General features: G+C 40.5%; 1 protein-coding gene across 1 annotated transcript in view; it reads right to left on the bottom strand.

Moving 5' to 3' along the window:
- Positions 1 to 16,681, bottom strand: part of LOC135486817 (laminin subunit alpha lam-3-like) — a 43,022-nt gene that overhangs the window by 23,730 nt on the left and 2,611 nt on the right. Inside the window, exons 3-17 of the mRNA XM_064769918.1 lie at positions 15,595 to 15,878; positions 6,727 to 6,969; positions 6,111 to 6,170; positions 5,307 to 5,426; positions 4,661 to 4,747; positions 4,264 to 4,500; positions 3,674 to 3,835; positions 3,313 to 3,450; positions 2,775 to 2,915; positions 2,102 to 2,260; positions 1,740 to 1,841; positions 1,288 to 1,508; positions 946 to 1,063; positions 560 to 673; positions 81 to 295 (exon numbers count right to left, since the gene is read on the bottom strand). Coding sequence (XP_064625988.1) covers positions 81 to 295; positions 560 to 673; positions 946 to 1,063; positions 1,288 to 1,508; positions 1,740 to 1,841; positions 2,102 to 2,260; positions 2,775 to 2,915; positions 3,313 to 3,450; positions 3,674 to 3,835; positions 4,264 to 4,500; positions 4,661 to 4,747; positions 5,307 to 5,426; positions 6,111 to 6,170; positions 6,727 to 6,969; positions 15,595 to 15,878 — 2,401 coding nt within the window. The remainder of the gene's footprint in view (positions 1 to 80; positions 296 to 559; positions 674 to 945; positions 1,064 to 1,287; positions 1,509 to 1,739; positions 1,842 to 2,101; positions 2,261 to 2,774; positions 2,916 to 3,312; positions 3,451 to 3,673; positions 3,836 to 4,263; positions 4,501 to 4,660; positions 4,748 to 5,306; positions 5,427 to 6,110; positions 6,171 to 6,726; positions 6,970 to 15,594; positions 15,879 to 16,681) is intronic.

Below are 16,681 nucleotides of genomic sequence, written 5' to 3'. Positions count from 1 at the left end.
ACATCATACTGGTCAGCTAAGTGACTCTCACTTGTGGAGAGACTAGTAGTAGGCCCTGTATCATAATTTGGTTTACTTACGTTTCACAGTGAGGTCCAGTATAGCCAGTTTGACAGTTAAGGCAGGTGTATTCCCCTGGGTTCGTAGCCAGACACTGCTGGGCAAAGTTGTTGGAAGTAACGTTGAGGGGGCAGGCGCATTGCTTACAGTCGCTCTCTTTGCCTCTGGTCGCATCACCATAGAAACCGATTCTGCAGACTTCACATCTAAGGCCATTAGTGTTGTCTTTGCAGTCCTAAGTCCGATGAAAATAAGTTTGGTAAAATGTGTTGCGTAATTCTGGTCCTTGCTCTTTTCCAGTACCTGACACAGAGGATGGCCCCCTTTTCACGAGATCCCCCAACCGCCAACTACTGCAGCTAGTGACAAGGTTCATGAGGATTTCAACTAAATTGGTGGCCAACGACCACAACAAGTACAACAGTATGGGGTAGTTATAATGCTGTGCAGAAGAGAGCGCTGCTCTCTGTTTACAGTAGAACTTTCATAAGTCACTTACCTTGCATATCCCTGTCTCTGAATCGCACGTATCAGCATGGCCGTGACAATCACAACGACGACATTCTCCGTTGTATAGCCGATCATAAACACGTCGATATCCAGTTATGCAAGTCTAAAACAACAAAATAAACAAATATATCATATGAACCATAACCTGTATGGAACTCACGGTGCCCGTCACAAGTCGGGCAAGGTTCCCCAAAGTGTTGTCGCCAAAACAAGCTATTTTGCCTGGACACCTGCTGAGTCAACTGGCACTTTCTCTGGGATCCTGACCACACTCGCTACAACCCATGTCATTTCTGAAAATAGCCTTCCGCTACTTCTAGCTATTATCACTACTTTCTGCTGTGCCCTTACTTTTACAGCCATGACGGAACTTACCTCACAAGAAAGTCCAGCGTAGCCAGGGGGACATTCACACTGCTCGACAGTCATAAGGGTTTGTCCTTCAGGGTTGATCACAGTCTCACCGACAGCATCAAAACGCACATTTGATAATCTGAAATTGAAATCATTTTTTAAAACAAGAGGCCCAAGGGCCTGGCACTCAGCTGAAATACATGCATACAATGTACACACCCTCGATTTTGTTAACATATTGATTTGCCTATATCACGCATATATACCAAGGTAAAAAGGAGCCTTGGACAAATAATGACAAAACATGCCACTTATTAGTGAAAATTCAGCGCTACCCTCTTTCCTATGACGACTTTGACTTACTTTGAGACAATCTGCTTAGTGTGGTAACTGGCCCGAATCAAAATCTTCTCCAGTTGATGAAGGATGGCCATGAAGTCCCTTTTGGTTGCCTCAGAGCCCCAGTAGCCGGCCGATATGTTGATGTGCTGCCAGTTTTTCTCCAACAGCCTTACTGAAAGCATGTGTGTTTTGCCTTGCCTTCTGTAGGAGCCACCATGCCCGATGGTCATGCCATTATTACCCTGAGAATGATAGAAGAGCATTTAGAGCATGGAGTAGTTTCCCGGGGGGGGGGGCTATGGGACATGTCGTTGACTTGAGCGTGGCACGTCTAAAGTCGATTTGTCACAGGTCAAAAGTTTATTGGTCCAGAAAACACAGTTTCTCTTTATCGCGGGCAAAAAAATCACTAGTCTAATATCAATCAACTTGCGATATCCATCTTCCACACTATTCAAGTCATCATGCCCTACCTGCAACAGAATATCAGTGTCAGCCAGATAACTTCCTGGGGTTGCATTCTCGTCCAACTCATATTTAACACTGTAATTCAGGTAGCCGCCATATGATATCAGCTGGAAAGAAGAGGGAAATGTTGTCAGTTGATTTCATAGTGTGTGCGGCACGGCACACGAAAAAGCTGGAAAATTATCAGTGTCGGTGTTAAAATCACTTGTGACAATGACGTCAGTTTGCAGAAACACTGTCACTCCATCTCACTCTCAATAAAAAGCTGTGCAATTTCAATCCATGTACTCTTTACCTGCAGGCAAAGACCCCACAGGGCCAAGATGCTGCTGCTGCTGCTGCTGTTGCTGACGATGTCACAACCTACCTTATTGCCCAAGTACTCTTGTGGTGCTGTCCAATAAGCTGGTGTTCCCACATGGCCCCTCTCCGCAGAATTCAAGATTAACTCAGTCGGAGTGTAGGTGGGATCCGAGACATTCTTTGAGATTGTGTCGGAGATGTACCAGTCATCCAACAAAGCAATCTAGAATGGAAAGAGAGACACATGGAACACAGTAATAAAGAACATGATATGAAATAACCCTTTCACTACCAGTCTTTTGGTAACTAGGAGTAAAAATATGTAGCAAATGATAGGCAGCGCTCTCAGCCTTTGTTACAAACATCATTCAAAGATAGTAGCACTCTGACTTTGTGCATATCCAGTGAAAAGTATAAAATAGTGCACTTACATATGTACCACTCTCAGGTCAGTAGTTGACTTACCAGATACCACTCCCCCCCCCCCCCACATTACACTCCTTGACACATGTCAGTCACACCAAAACAATGTTTGACTTACCTGATACCGCCCCCACATGACACTGTGACACATGTCAGTCAGTCACACCAAAACAATGTTTGACTTACCTGATACCGCCCCCACATGACACTGTGACACATGTCAGTCACACCAAAACAATGTTTGACTTACCTGATACCGCCCCCACATGACACTGTGACACATGTCAGTCACACCAAAACAATGTTTGACTTACCTGATACCGCCCCCACATGACACTGTGACAGATGTCAGTCACACCAAAACAGAAACATGGGCTGCAGCCATTGGGGTTGGTGATGTCCAGGTTGTAGTATCCAGGTTTGCACCGATCACATTGTTCGCCTTTAACATTGTTCTGTGTAAAGAAATGAAAAACAGAATTAAGAAATGAAGCGAGTTCAAGAGATCCAAATCTGTTACCACTCTATGCAAATAATTGATAAGATTCCTTCATTCAGATGCAAAAAGTTGGACACCATAGCAGTGCCAAAACGTCTTCACATGACCATAAGTTGGAAAGCTCTTAAAGGGACAACTTGGGTGTGGGTATTAGCTGGCCTGAAAGATAATACCATCGATTGCCACCTTGTGCCGCCACATATAGTGTCACATAAAAGCAGATCTCAAATAAAGAGTTTTGCTTGTGATGCAAGGCAGTTTTGGACTTGGCTTGTGAATTTTAATGATTTTACATTGATCCCTTTTGGAGAAGTCATACGAATATGATTTTTCATGACTAACCTTACACATACAATCTCCTTGACAGGTGTCCACATTGACGCTGCCAGCTCTGTTACAAGGGCAAGGCTCACAGTTAGGGAAGCCAATAAACCCTGCAGCACATCTGGTACATTTGGGCCCAGCATACCCAGGCTTGCAGACACAGTCACCTGGGAACTGAAAACAAGGAAAATGAGTATCAAAGGCCAGCTTCAGTCTTAAAATTTGAAAACTTAAAATAGATTTGAATACTTCAACTACCAAGAATGAAGTTGTGTAGACTGATGTAGAAATACTATAAATGGCAAGTTTCAGCAAACTGGTTTGCATGATAACTTCACTGTGGCAATGTTTCTTTCTATTCTGTATACAAATGAGATGTTTCTTCCTCACCAGTTCTTCCCTAACCCGACTGGAGTCCCTGACACAGGCCCCTGTGGTTCCAACACTGTCACATCGACATTGCTGACATGGGTTAGGGTGATCTGGGGGAAGATTGTTGGGTCTGAAATAACCATCCTTGCACGTCTGACAGTTTATTCCCTCTGTATTGTGCTGGAAAGAGGAAAAGAATTTGTGAGTTCTAACTTCTAGAAAAGTATTCCCGAGTAATTACAAGTTAAAACCCTTGCCATGCGAAGTTCAATGTAGATGGTCTCTATTACTAGCCCATCTTGCTGTAGATGTAGGTCCTTGGATGTCAAATCAAGACCATTTCGGCTGACCTCTAATTACGACCAAATCCCTCTGTTTGCCCTATGGGTTTCAGGCTGCGTTTTTGCTCAACTGGCACAGAGTTGATTCGACAACCAATGACCACCAATTCCGATTTACAAGGTACAGCAACTCTACTAGGGAACCGTCTGATGGCATTTTGATGAACTGAAAGTTGAACGTAGATCTACGTCCCCGGTAGGCAACAGTTGACTTTTTCAAACGTATATTAATGTCAGAAGCGGTCAAAGAGTGAACTGAGAACCAACCTGACAGTCTAAGCAGACTCCCCCACCATTGAAGACTCCCTGTTTATTCATGCTCATCTTGAGGTCGGCGATCGTCTGGTTGAACACGCATGATTCTGCGTGGCGGTTACAGTTACACTGCTCGCAGATGCCGGGGTCCTTCTTGGTGCCGGCCCGCCAGCGATGTTGGTTGAACATGGGACAGCAGGTCTCACAGGAGTCGCCACAGGTGTTGTGCTCACATTTACATTTCACATTCTAAAAATAGAACACAATTATTTGAAGTGTTATTTTCCTGTCAGGCAAATGATGCTACAACTTTGAGGTTTGTGCATTTGATGTCCCCTACTCCATGTTTCCCTACATCCAGGCAAGGCTAGTGCTAGTAAATACAAAAAACGTATATTCAAATACTCACGTCACCCTCACCTCTCGGGCAAACTTCAGCATGACCGAAGCAGATACACTGACCACCAACTGAGATGTCCTTGATTGAGTAAAAATACTGAAATAAACAAGGTTTGTCAAAATAATACATAAACACATAAGATCAAGAAATAATAATAATATATAATAAATTGTTATTTGTAAAGCGCCTGTATCACTTGAAACAAAATTTATGGTCACCGGCGCTGGTGAGCTCTATTGAAAAGAAGGGTCTTGAGTTCTTTGCGAAAGGTTGAGACATCCGATGTAGCTCTCAGGGTGGGGGGAAGAGAGTTCCACAGTTGAGGTGCTAAAGTGGCGAATGCTCGACCTCCAAAAGTTTTCAGTCTATATTTCCTGCAAGTGAGAAGGTCCTGAGATTCAGAGCGAAGGTAACGAGGTGGCACGTAATGTTGGATGAGATCGTTCAGGTAAATTGGTGCAAGCCGGTGGTATGCTTTGAAGGTCAGGAGGAGTAGTTTGAAAATTATAGAAATGATAAAGAGCAGTCTTTATCTATTCTTGGTAAGATGTGCATCCCACACTCATTTTTTCAAATGTTTCTTAAAGACAAGTTGCATCATGACGGAAGTCAGAATCGCCAAATAAAACAGAGATTTTAACCCTTTCCTACTTACCCTCCTCGTCACAGTCATGTCGACATCTTCTGGTGTATTGGTCTGCAGGGTCATGAGGTCTGCATTCAGGGTCCTAATTCTCTGGAATCTCAGTCTGATGAAGCGGGCAGATGTAAATTCCTGCGAAAGAAGATCAAAAATGACTTGAAATTTAAAATTCAATTCACGATCAGACACCATTTCAAAGAGGAATCGCATAGCCAAGTCTTTTCATATCATATCATTTAAGATTGTAATAATCAAGTACATGTAGGTCCATTGGCTGAATCTAGTAAAGCATGAGCAAACAAGCAATTTAATTGTTGTGACCCGCAGCAATTATCACTGCAATGAGCAATTAAAAATATCGCTCATTGGGTGTAAAACTGGATTTGAGTTATTATTATTATTATTATTATTAAAAACATTTTTTTAGCGCTTAACGTTGTTAAAACTTCTAAGCGCTTTACAATTTGTAATAAATAAATAAATAACATTAATACATGATAGAATAAAAGTCATTACTGAAGAAAACGTGCAAGTGGGATTTTTAAAAAAAAAAAAAAGGATTCAAAAGAATTTCTTAAAAATATGAGTTTTTAGTGCAGTTTTAAAACGACCCAGGGAACTCTGGCCACGAACACTATTTGGCAGCTCATTCCATAGCTTTGAGAGTTGCAGTGATCAACTAACTTGTTCACAGGCACTTGTATGACCACTGCAAATGAAAGATTTTTCTCACATGCGATCCTTTTTCGCTGGCCGCAGCAGTAATCATACCTCATTTGTTGGCACTTAAGCTGAAACCATGTCTTAATTACTCACGATAAGTTCTGTTGATGGTCCATCAACACCGGGTCGTCCATTTACCAAAGAGATATGAATCTAAAAGAAATGAAACTGACATTATGAACTATGAAAGTGACAAGATTGCAGCTACCAAAATGATCAGAATAATCATAAAAGTGACAAGATTACAACTACATTGTATGAAAGTGACAAGATTAACTATAAAAGTGACAAGATTACAATTATGAGAATGGAAATTGGTTGACATCTGTTCAACAGTTTAGGAGTAACAGGACTTCATTGGATTTCCAAGATGGTGGCTTGGCAGCCTAAAGGACAACGAAGACGGACGCCAACGGACGACGGATGCCACGGTATCGTATAAGCTCCCCAGAGGTGAGCTAATAATCTGATTGATGCTAAAGCGAAATATCGATATCAGTGCTAATTAACCATTTATTCTTCTAAATATCACGAAATGACAACTTATCATGTTCTCAAAATATCAACATTTTTTGAAAAATTTCTTGAGATTAACTATGAAAGGGACAAGGTTAACTATGAATGGGACAGGATTACAATTACAAAAGTGAGAAGAATGTATGTAACTATAAAAGTGAGAAGATTAATCATCAAAGTGACAAAAACTCACCTCTCCATTCTCAAGTGGATCCAACCGAGAGTAAAATGATGTACAAATCACATCGCTGTCATTTTTATATTTTGGTTTTCCAATAGTTGGGGGAATGTTAAAGAGATTGAAACATTCTGAGTCACTGATAGCAAAGTACTGCCACGGCTTGTACATCACTCCGTCCACTGATCTCTCAAGGATCCAGTTGCCTGGCCGCGGAGAGTTGGCTGCCTTCACAATCACATATGCTACGGTGTAGATCTGAAAATGTACAAACAAAATATTATTAATTTTCACAGTTCTGGCTCAATAGCTTGGTCCCAATGGCCGCATGGCTGCCGGACATGATGATGATCTTTACATGAATCACTTGCTGCAACCACATGCTTATTTGAACTTGACCAGTAGAGTGTGCAAGTAGTGACCCGGCCGAGAGTTGAACCGTCAACCGTTTGATCAGGAGGCTTGGATGCTCTTCCTTTGCATTACCGCTGTCCTAAATCTAGAGGGAAGACTCTTAGATGTCAATATTTAGGTACATTTCCATCTTTTGGTCTTTTGAGGAAAAACTGCAGAACTGATAACCTTCCAAAGAAAATGTCTTTAAGATAGCGATGGTTCAAATGACCAAGTGGTTAAACGTAAACTATTTTAGAGATTATTAAAGGGCTACTTGAGAGCTTGAATCTTCCATAAGTGTCATTAGTAGACACTCTCGTGCTCTAAATACACTTGTAAAGGACCTTTGAAGGTCGTGTATACCAATTAAATGAAATAACTGGCGACACTGGAATCTCTTAAGAATTATGCACCAGCTGACAAGGCAGTATTTCAGTAAAGCAGTGGTCAATGTGGACTCTGTACCTAGTGGAGGGAGGGGTCCAGGATGAGACCAACAGTGTTAATTTTTTGGTGCCATAACAATTTTGACATGCTCCCTAAAGTCCAAATAGTAGCTGCACTTACACCACCTGAAAATGGACCACAAATCTTGGTTCGGGAACCAATGCCGCACCATCGAAAATCCACCAAGCGCTTACACCAGCGCTGCAGCTAGTTATAAAATCCGGCTACAGATGGCGCGCAAACAATAAATTGCATGCGCAGAAAGCGCCATTTCGAAAACGCCGCCTGGAGCCGAACCATCTAACTAGCTAATTGCCGATCCATTTGCGCGTACACCACGACAAAGCCGAGCTTTTAACAAGCCGGGCGAATTTGGACCATCAAGCTTGGTGGGACAAATTTGCTCGGCAATTTGTATCGGCAATGGATTGCCGAACCAATTTGTCGCGGCAATGTGGTGGTGTAAGTGCAATTGGTCCACCAATATTTCGTGGTGTAAGCGCAGCTAGTACCCGGTATTCTATCTTGCTATTGTCGTATGTGTATTCATAAATTCCACACTTCATTTCTGCAATTAAGCAATTATCAGCTTGAAGTTGTTTCTTTTCTCCAAATGTGCAAATCAAATTTACACAACCTGATAGTCTGGAAGTTGACCTGTTTCTAAATTGAACAAGTTAAAGGGGCAATGAAGGTAAAGAATTGTCTATTACTATTCTGACATGTCTGATGGAATTCTATTTTGGCAACTTTAGATGCCTTTACATGTAAGCAGGCTATATGAGACTTAGCCGATATGATGATTAAACGATAATGATAAAGAGGAATTACTTCAATACCTCCCCCCCCCCAACACACTTGATCTGGCACAGAATTCTTGAAACAACGTCAGGTCCGATAAGTCCAGTTTGGAGAGATCAGTGGCTAGCAGTTACAGCGCCAGGCTCGTTGTGTGGGTTCAACTCTCAGAAGGATCACTGCTGTTTCGTCTTTGTGTTGGTAAACAAGACACTTAACCCTACTTGCTTCCCAACAGCAAAGGCATACTTCATAGTGGTATTCAAGATTTTGGAGTATTTCATGATGGAATTATGGAACAGGTACTTTCTCCCCCGCAACTCCCCCGATAAGCCCCAGCAGCAGAGCTATTCACCTGAGCCCATCAAGAGGAGCATATTTGAAATTTCATTTCAACATTATCATTTAACAAGATTTGTTAACATGTAAATAAGGAACAACATTCTTCGATGGTGTTGCTTGGGAGGTTTCTTTGTAAAACACTGATGTAGCCGGAACACTCAGTGTAGATCGTGACTTTCTCTGGGTAGAGGAGCATTGTACAGGAAGTGTATTGGATATATCATTCATTTATCATGTCACTTCATAAAGGGGTACGCCGTTCATAAATACTGGGCCCTGCGCCAGAGTATATTTTTTGAGAACTTGCTTTCAAAAGCACTGACCCACTCATTATTTGCTCCCAATTGAATTTACAAACTGTTTTGTACACTCTGATGGCACACCTGAATGAAGTTGTGTTGGATTAACATACTTCATATATCGTTCAGAAATATTCAGACGCCAGATAGTTGGTGTTTCATGAAATCGTACGGGGGAATTAAATGTCACTCTTGGCTAAGGATTCATTGTTAAAACACCATTCTCACTCCCAAAATTGTTCTCAGAAAAATAATTTCAGAAAGAATCTCTTTGAAGGGGTATACCGCTTGTAATAACTGGTGGTCCAGGAAAATTGAACTGCAGTTATACACAATGCTTAAGTGCAGTTATCATGCATACAAATCTGCTGAAACTTGGCACTTATTATATTTGTATTGTACCTATCACAATGTATGGATTCGGATAATTTTGAACCTCCATTGTTACAGATGACGGAAGTCGCTCTTCATAATACTAGCCATGAATTGCTAGGCTCTCGTTGAACAACATGTCAAACTCTAATAATGATAGAGTAGGAGTCACAAAACATACGGATGCTTAGCACTCTCCAATATGATGAGGTAAATTTCCCATGATTTTTTGTGCCCCGTGATTGTACCAGCATCATCTCCTTCTGTCAAGATCCACCACTTCTGACTCAAACAAGGTCAGATACAGTCCCAGTCACAATTGACATCTTTTAATGTGCGTATGTGACGTGACTTTAAAGAAATCTGACCAGCAGTTTGCCCTCCAGTGCCTTAAACGTTGCAGACATAACATTTACGAATTGACTCTAGCCAACAAGGTGTTGCTCTCAGCTAGTTTCCCCCAATCAGATAGCAGTGGAATCTCTGCCCGGGCTCTCATTATTTCAACCTGGGACTAATTGACTTCCAGTGTGCATTAATCAAATCAGCTGAATAACATTTGTTAATTTTTCAATTTGTCAGTGTTTGTTGCCATTGTGTCCCTGTTTCAACTTTGGAGCCGATACAATCAGGTTCAACTGTTCATTAAGACATTTTAAAGATGTGTCAATGATACCATTAGGTTTTGCAATGAATACACTGCATGCAGGATAGTCCTAATTTTCAGCAGATTACACGAGAACACGATACGGACCAACCGAGCCTTTAAAGGGGGACTTTAGGCAGAGCCTCCTTCAGATTTCAAAAGTACCAATGTGTTGACAACTATTTGAGATGGTGATTTTCAATATTCTATGCATGCTCCAAACTCAAGTTTGACACCACTCCACATTATTTTGACGTTGGAACCAGGGCTGACAAGTACATGGGTCAAGTACACTTGTGGTTGTCAACCGAATATGACAGAAGCATCTAACTTGAGAATTCCTTCAGTTGTCTCCTCGAAAAGAAGCAAAATGTCACCTTAAAACTGCAATTTTCTTACATATATGTGATTAGATTTAAAGCATATTTGATGGTGTACCAGAACTATTTGACTATATGTATGTAGCGGAGAACAACGAGAGGCCCCCGAGGGCCAGGTAAGTCAGCTGCACCCATGGTTTGCTTGCTGACAAAGCCATGGTATTGGTGTCAAATGTATCAGCATTTTTGTGAATTCATACAGTTTATTGAATTTCAAGATGAGTTCAAAAGTATTGCTTTTGAGCAGATTTGTTGTTGAGCATGTTGAGAAGGAATAGGACAAGAAAATTGTCTTAAAACACATAACATTTTAAAACAACTTTCGACATTGTTTAAAGATCTTTTTCTAAATTGATGATTTAAGTTTATTTTAAATTCAAAAGTTTGCTACATATCAGAATACTAAAAATCTTAGATGTCATCTTTAGGTACCTAGGGTCATAAACAGGAGTTACAGAAGAGTTTTGATAAAGCATGGATAAAAAAATCAACAATCCCACCTAACTGTTGAATGCAAATGTTGGTTACAGGTAAATAAAATGTTCGAAATGTTTTGGTAGATAAACTTTGACCGGTTGTCTATCAAATCATCGTCTAGCAACAACATAGAATGTGTTGTCCACGGTCAGGTAGCAATAATATTACCCCTAAACACTGAGTTACAACTGTTTGGTCTCGAGGGGAATATTTAGGAGAAAGAGTTTATCAGTATAGACAGAGGGTAACATTTCGCTATATATATTTTGGTACTAAATCAAGAGGTATAATTCAGAATCATGGCAAATTGTGATACAACAAGATTTCTTGATAGTCAAGCCGAGGCCAACAATTACAATCGTTGACATAGGGTGCAATTACTGCCCTATTATGCCTCCTAATTATGAGGCTAAGTAGCATGTTTAAATAGTTGGTCACTAATATGTTTTATGTTGCGATAGTTGATGAAAATAACGGCACACTCCATGTAGACAATTCCTCATTCATACGCTCATGGATTGCTAATCGGGCGAGTAATCAGTCTCGACCCGACACAGTGTATCACTAATTAGTACACTTAATGAACTTATGCATATCAGGGTTTTTTTATATCATTTTAAAAGGTTAGTATGAAAACTTAGCAGCCTGTGATCAACTTGGATGTTGCACTCTACTTTTGTTGGTTTTGCAGCTGCCAATCCACACACTTTGCTTTATTCATGTTCGCATTCCAAGATTCAGATTCCAATACATCCTGAGATCAGGGCCCAGATTCATCCCACAACATTTGCCCCACTTTAATAGTTTGTAGCCCTCCTTGTACCCTCATAGATGGCAGATTGGAGTTGCACCCATTAGATTAATAACTGATGGGTTTTTCAACTGTCATTCACATCTGACCAAATATGGATACTGAGCAGTGACTTTTAGTGCGCTTCCGTCAATAATCAAGGAAACACCCGATTTTAAACATGTTTAACACACTAAAAGGTACACCCGGGATGTACACATGGAAGATAGGCATAAAGTAACCAAACAATTTTGACTTTATGACTAAACAAGCACAAATGTTCTTACAAGAGCAATTTTCCACCCATTAACTTAACTAAAGACACTCTCAAAATAGACACAATTTAAGGATTTATGACCTATTTGGGCATTACTGATGAATGTCTCCAATATTTTGTATGACAGGAGTAAATTCTGTTGATTTTAAGTCGAAGGCACTAAGATAAAGTCATTGAAATCTTTAATGAGGCATTATAAACCACCTGGGACATGCCGACCCAGAGAATACCAACAATGGCTTATAGAATTAGACAAGAAAAAGCATTAAACTATGGAAGCTCAAAGGAAGGCATGATTACTTAAATGTCGTAATTAGGACACTTCAAAGAGAGAGATACCCCAGGCCTTGACACAAAATAGGACGAATTTCCTATGAGTATGACCGCACCACACCAGCAGTGTGGCCCTACTTATATTTTGTCGGAACATGGTTCACTGTCAATAAAAGCTCCGGGCCCGGTTCCTAATGCAGTTACTATCAAACCTTGAGTGTTGTACAATTTGTTGAGTTCAACAAACTTTTGAAAAAGAATCATAATATTGTTCATCCTAACTACTGCTAACAGGACAGCGCTTGCAACAGTTCAGCTTTCTGAGTTACCCCTTCTTTAGTCTGGCCTCTTGAGAAACATGACCACAGGTTTTAATACTTTGTACAGGGTATTAGCATGAAAGTTGGACATGAAGCATCATATCTCCCTCCGCTCGTACCTGTGGATAGAGATCTTTCGAGATGAAGATTCTAGATTCAGTCCAGTAGTTTTAGCAAAGTATCGTGAAAACAAGAGCTCAATAGTCCCGAACTCAGCCCCCCCCCCTCATCTTGACTGACCCCCCAGTGGGGGCATGTGTGACAGTCGAAGGGGGGCTGCGTGGTGGGCTATTTAGCTCTTATTTTCATTTGCGTGTGGAGTTAGCTCTAGAGTCAGTTTTATGAAGCAAATTTGGGGGTTATCGGGGCTGAAAAAAGAACTGATTTGGAAAGATTCTGGAATCATGCCCGGCTTTGCTTCAAAAACTGGCTCTATACTGAATCAAGATTATCTGATGGTCTTATTTTTCAAGATATCCTGATGGTCTCATTTTTCAAGATATCCTGATGATATCATTTTTCAAGATATCCTGATGATATCTTTTTTCAAGATATCCTGATGGTCTCCGTTTTTAAATCAGTGATGATTTCATTTTTCAAGACATCTTGATGGTCTCTCTAGCTTCCACTTGTATTTTATCAGTGCCATAAAGTTATTGGGTAGTATTTTTGGGGCCACTCTGTATGTAGGCCTAAAATTGACCTCATTGCGGCCATATTACGAGGGTGATACCACTCCCAGTCATCCTGTGGAGTGAAAACTGTCACCATCAATGGAAGTATCCAAGTATCATTTACATTAGAGGCTCACAAAATTAGTCATTAGTATTAGGAAAATTATAGCAAATTATTGATGTTTTATAGCCCCAAATTGTTCAATCGGGTAGGTGTATTTATCAGATGCCTCTTTATCTTATTAACCCTAGTTAACCCACTCTGGCCAGTGCACCAAGCTTTTTAAAAGTGCCCATAGGAAAACAACCATTTTTTGTCGCAGCAACTTGCATCAATTATCTCCGCAAGGAGTGATTTTTGTTACATGAGATCATGACTACAGTTACATGTAGCAACGACAGAAATAATGCATTTGCAGTTCATTCCACAGAGATTTACATAATTGACAACCTTATTTCAGCGTGATTTGGGATGATTAGTTAAAAAATGATTAAGTTGAGAGCCAGGCTGAGGTGAATATTGGGCAATTTTAATGTGAGTTGGAGGAAAGTTGATACCATGGAGGAAACCTACACTGTCAAAGAGAGTCTACCTCTCTATCACATGAGTGTACCGGGATCGACCAGGAATCGAAAATCCAAGTTTGGTCATCAGATTTCTGATTAGAACAGACCAATGACAACCACATTATGACAATAGCTTCATCAAACACCCATCTGTACAATGTAACTTTCCCCATTGCTATTTTAAAAACTTCCAGGAAATGAATACTTCAATGCAGACAGTCTTGACTGGAAATCATCGCAAATCATGGGAATTGTCTTATTGTGATGGCTTTGACCTCTGACATACAAGCAACAGAAACACATGGAAAATTCATGTTAATTTCAACCAGGAATTTTGCCTCCATATTAATTGAATCAATTAGGTGGACATAATGAAAAGAACGCTATGATGTGAAGGACGTGACTACTACATCGAATGTTACAGCTGCTCTGGCTGCACTTAAGACAATACTACAGATAGTATGTCGAAAGTTCTACAGAGTAAGTACATATACCGAGTACAATCGTGTCACAGGCATACCCTGCTATACAGACAGGAAGATCAGTCCAATGGCTATGTCCTTAGTTATTCTAGGGTGGACAAGTGAACATTTTAAACCCGCTGGTGTATAGCTGATATGAAAACGTGCTCGAGTGGTTTTCAAACACCCTGTATAACAAAGAATATGATCCATGGACGCTTCTGCTTTGGGGTATAGCCTGGTATGCTTAGTTATTCTAGGGTGGACAAGTGAACATTTTAAACCCGTTGGTGTATAGCTGATATGAAAACGTGCTCGAGTGGTTTTGAAACACCCTGTATAACAAAGAATATGTTCCATGGACGCTTCTGCTTTGGGGTATAGCCTGGTATGCTTGTACCAAGTTTATTAAAGTGTCCGCTGGTGTATAGCTGATATGAAAACGTGCTCGAGTGGTTTTGAAACACTGTGTATAACAAAGAATATGTTCCATGGACTCTTCAGCTTTGGGGTATAGCCTGGTATGCTTGTACCAAGTTTATTAAAGTGTCCCCCAGTCAGAATTGGACTTATGAGATGCTCTCTGAATGACAGCCTTGAACCCTAGGCCTTCTGACACTGTTCACTGGACAGACACCGTAACGACTAAGGATAGGGATCGAATGGATGCAAGATTTTTGTACAATGAGTGAGGTCTACTTGAAAATCAAGAGTTAAAATAATGAAAATATTATTGTCTGAGAATCGCACTGGAAGTTATGCTTTATTTTGCTCTCGGAGCGCTACCACCCAAATACCAGCCACTATTAAATTGGTCATTACTATCTTGAAGTAGTTAATGGAGCAAAATATTTGATCAAGATATCCTTCTATGGAGGTACACACATACAGATATCAAGATGGCATTTCGACGGGCAAACACATGGGAACACTGTGAGAAAAATATTGCAGTGTTCAAGTGAACTGTCAAAGAGTTGCGAAGCTAAAATTTGGTAAAACTGTAAACTCAATACAGTCCGATTCACAACTGACATCCCTTAATTTGCATCATTGGCGTACCACTGTGGTGCTACCCAGCACGTTGGTCACACACAGTAAGTCGCACGTGATATATGCAAATCATAGAGAGATAAGCACAGGGTAACTGGTTCATCACTGGCACGCAAATCGTGCGTACGTTGGGCTTATCTGACGCGAAGCAAGAAGGATGTCAATTGTGACTTGGCTGCCGAAATTTAGTGGCTGAATAAAACAGCGTTAATTTTTTTGTGCCTTTAAAATTGTGTTTGACAGCACATACTTGCAAAAATAAAATACTTGTAAAATTCATATCGTTTACAGTAATAGAAGAAGAAGAATCTTACCTGTCTGAGGTCAAGGTCGACGGTGACGAAGTGATAACGAAACCCCTGCGTAATACTCGGACTCTGCCACCAATAATTCGACCCGTCGATGGCGTATTTAATGTCATGATTCAGGGACGGATGCGATTGGCTCAAATCACAGACTCCGCAATGAATATTTTCCACGCGCTTTTTGATGACGTGGTCGACTAGTTTACAGTACATCTCCCGCCCATTCTCGCCACAGGTGGCGTTCGTAGTTATGTAGGCATCCGTGGCAAGATTGAAGACCACCGGGAACAAACCTGAAGGGGCGAAAAAATTATTCTGATACATTCTTGTAACACATTGCTCTGTGGCGTTTATTTGCATAGAGGTACATGTAGCACAAGGAGTTGTGTCTGGTGATATATTTTTTCTAGTTATGAGCCAGTTTTTGCACCTCTGTAAAATCCGGAAAACTTTGTTAAATTTCATTTTAAAAATTTTTGTAAGAGGCAATAAATTTGAGGTTGAAATGGACCATCTCAAAATAGTCTGAGCCAAAAAATATGAAATCATTCATCTCTCTCCAGATCCCTCCCCCTTAAAAAACAGTAGTAGAAAAGGCTTCATGATGTTATTTCAGAAAAAATTTCATGTAATGCAATTTTCAGGAAAATGAGTTTACCATAGCTGCATTATATGAATACATGATCGACTGAATTACATATGATATAGAATGAATGTCCCACTTTTTTCCAATTGAAGCCAAAAGGAAGTCAAATGAAGATACGAGCAATCATGATTTTTCAATCGCCCAGATAAAACCATCTCCATGATCTCATCTTTTGTGGGTTCAGGGTATTCTGAGATGGTCCCCTAGCTAATGACACAGATGGCCAATTAGAGTGCACTATCACAGCACATCTTACAAACTGCATTCAACTTCTGAAGATTCATAAACAAAAGTATGATTTTTTTCATTGAGATATCATTCACTTGGCATTCTTGCACTCTGACCTTGAACTTTCATGATAATTTTCATTCCCCCTCGCAAGCTGAAGTAAGGAAATGTCAACATAACCTGAATATTTATGCTCTTAGACTTGACATTGATTGTGCTTAA

The sequence above is a fragment of the Lineus longissimus genome, chromosome 4 (genome assembly GCF_910592395.1).
Source record: "Lineus longissimus chromosome 4, tnLinLong1.2, whole genome shotgun sequence".
Taxonomy (NCBI): Eukaryota; Metazoa; Nemertea; class Pilidiophora; order Heteronemertea; family Lineidae; genus Lineus; species Lineus longissimus.
The sequence above is the reverse complement of the archived record's forward strand: the minus strand, read 5'-3'. Positions and strand labels throughout refer to the sequence as shown.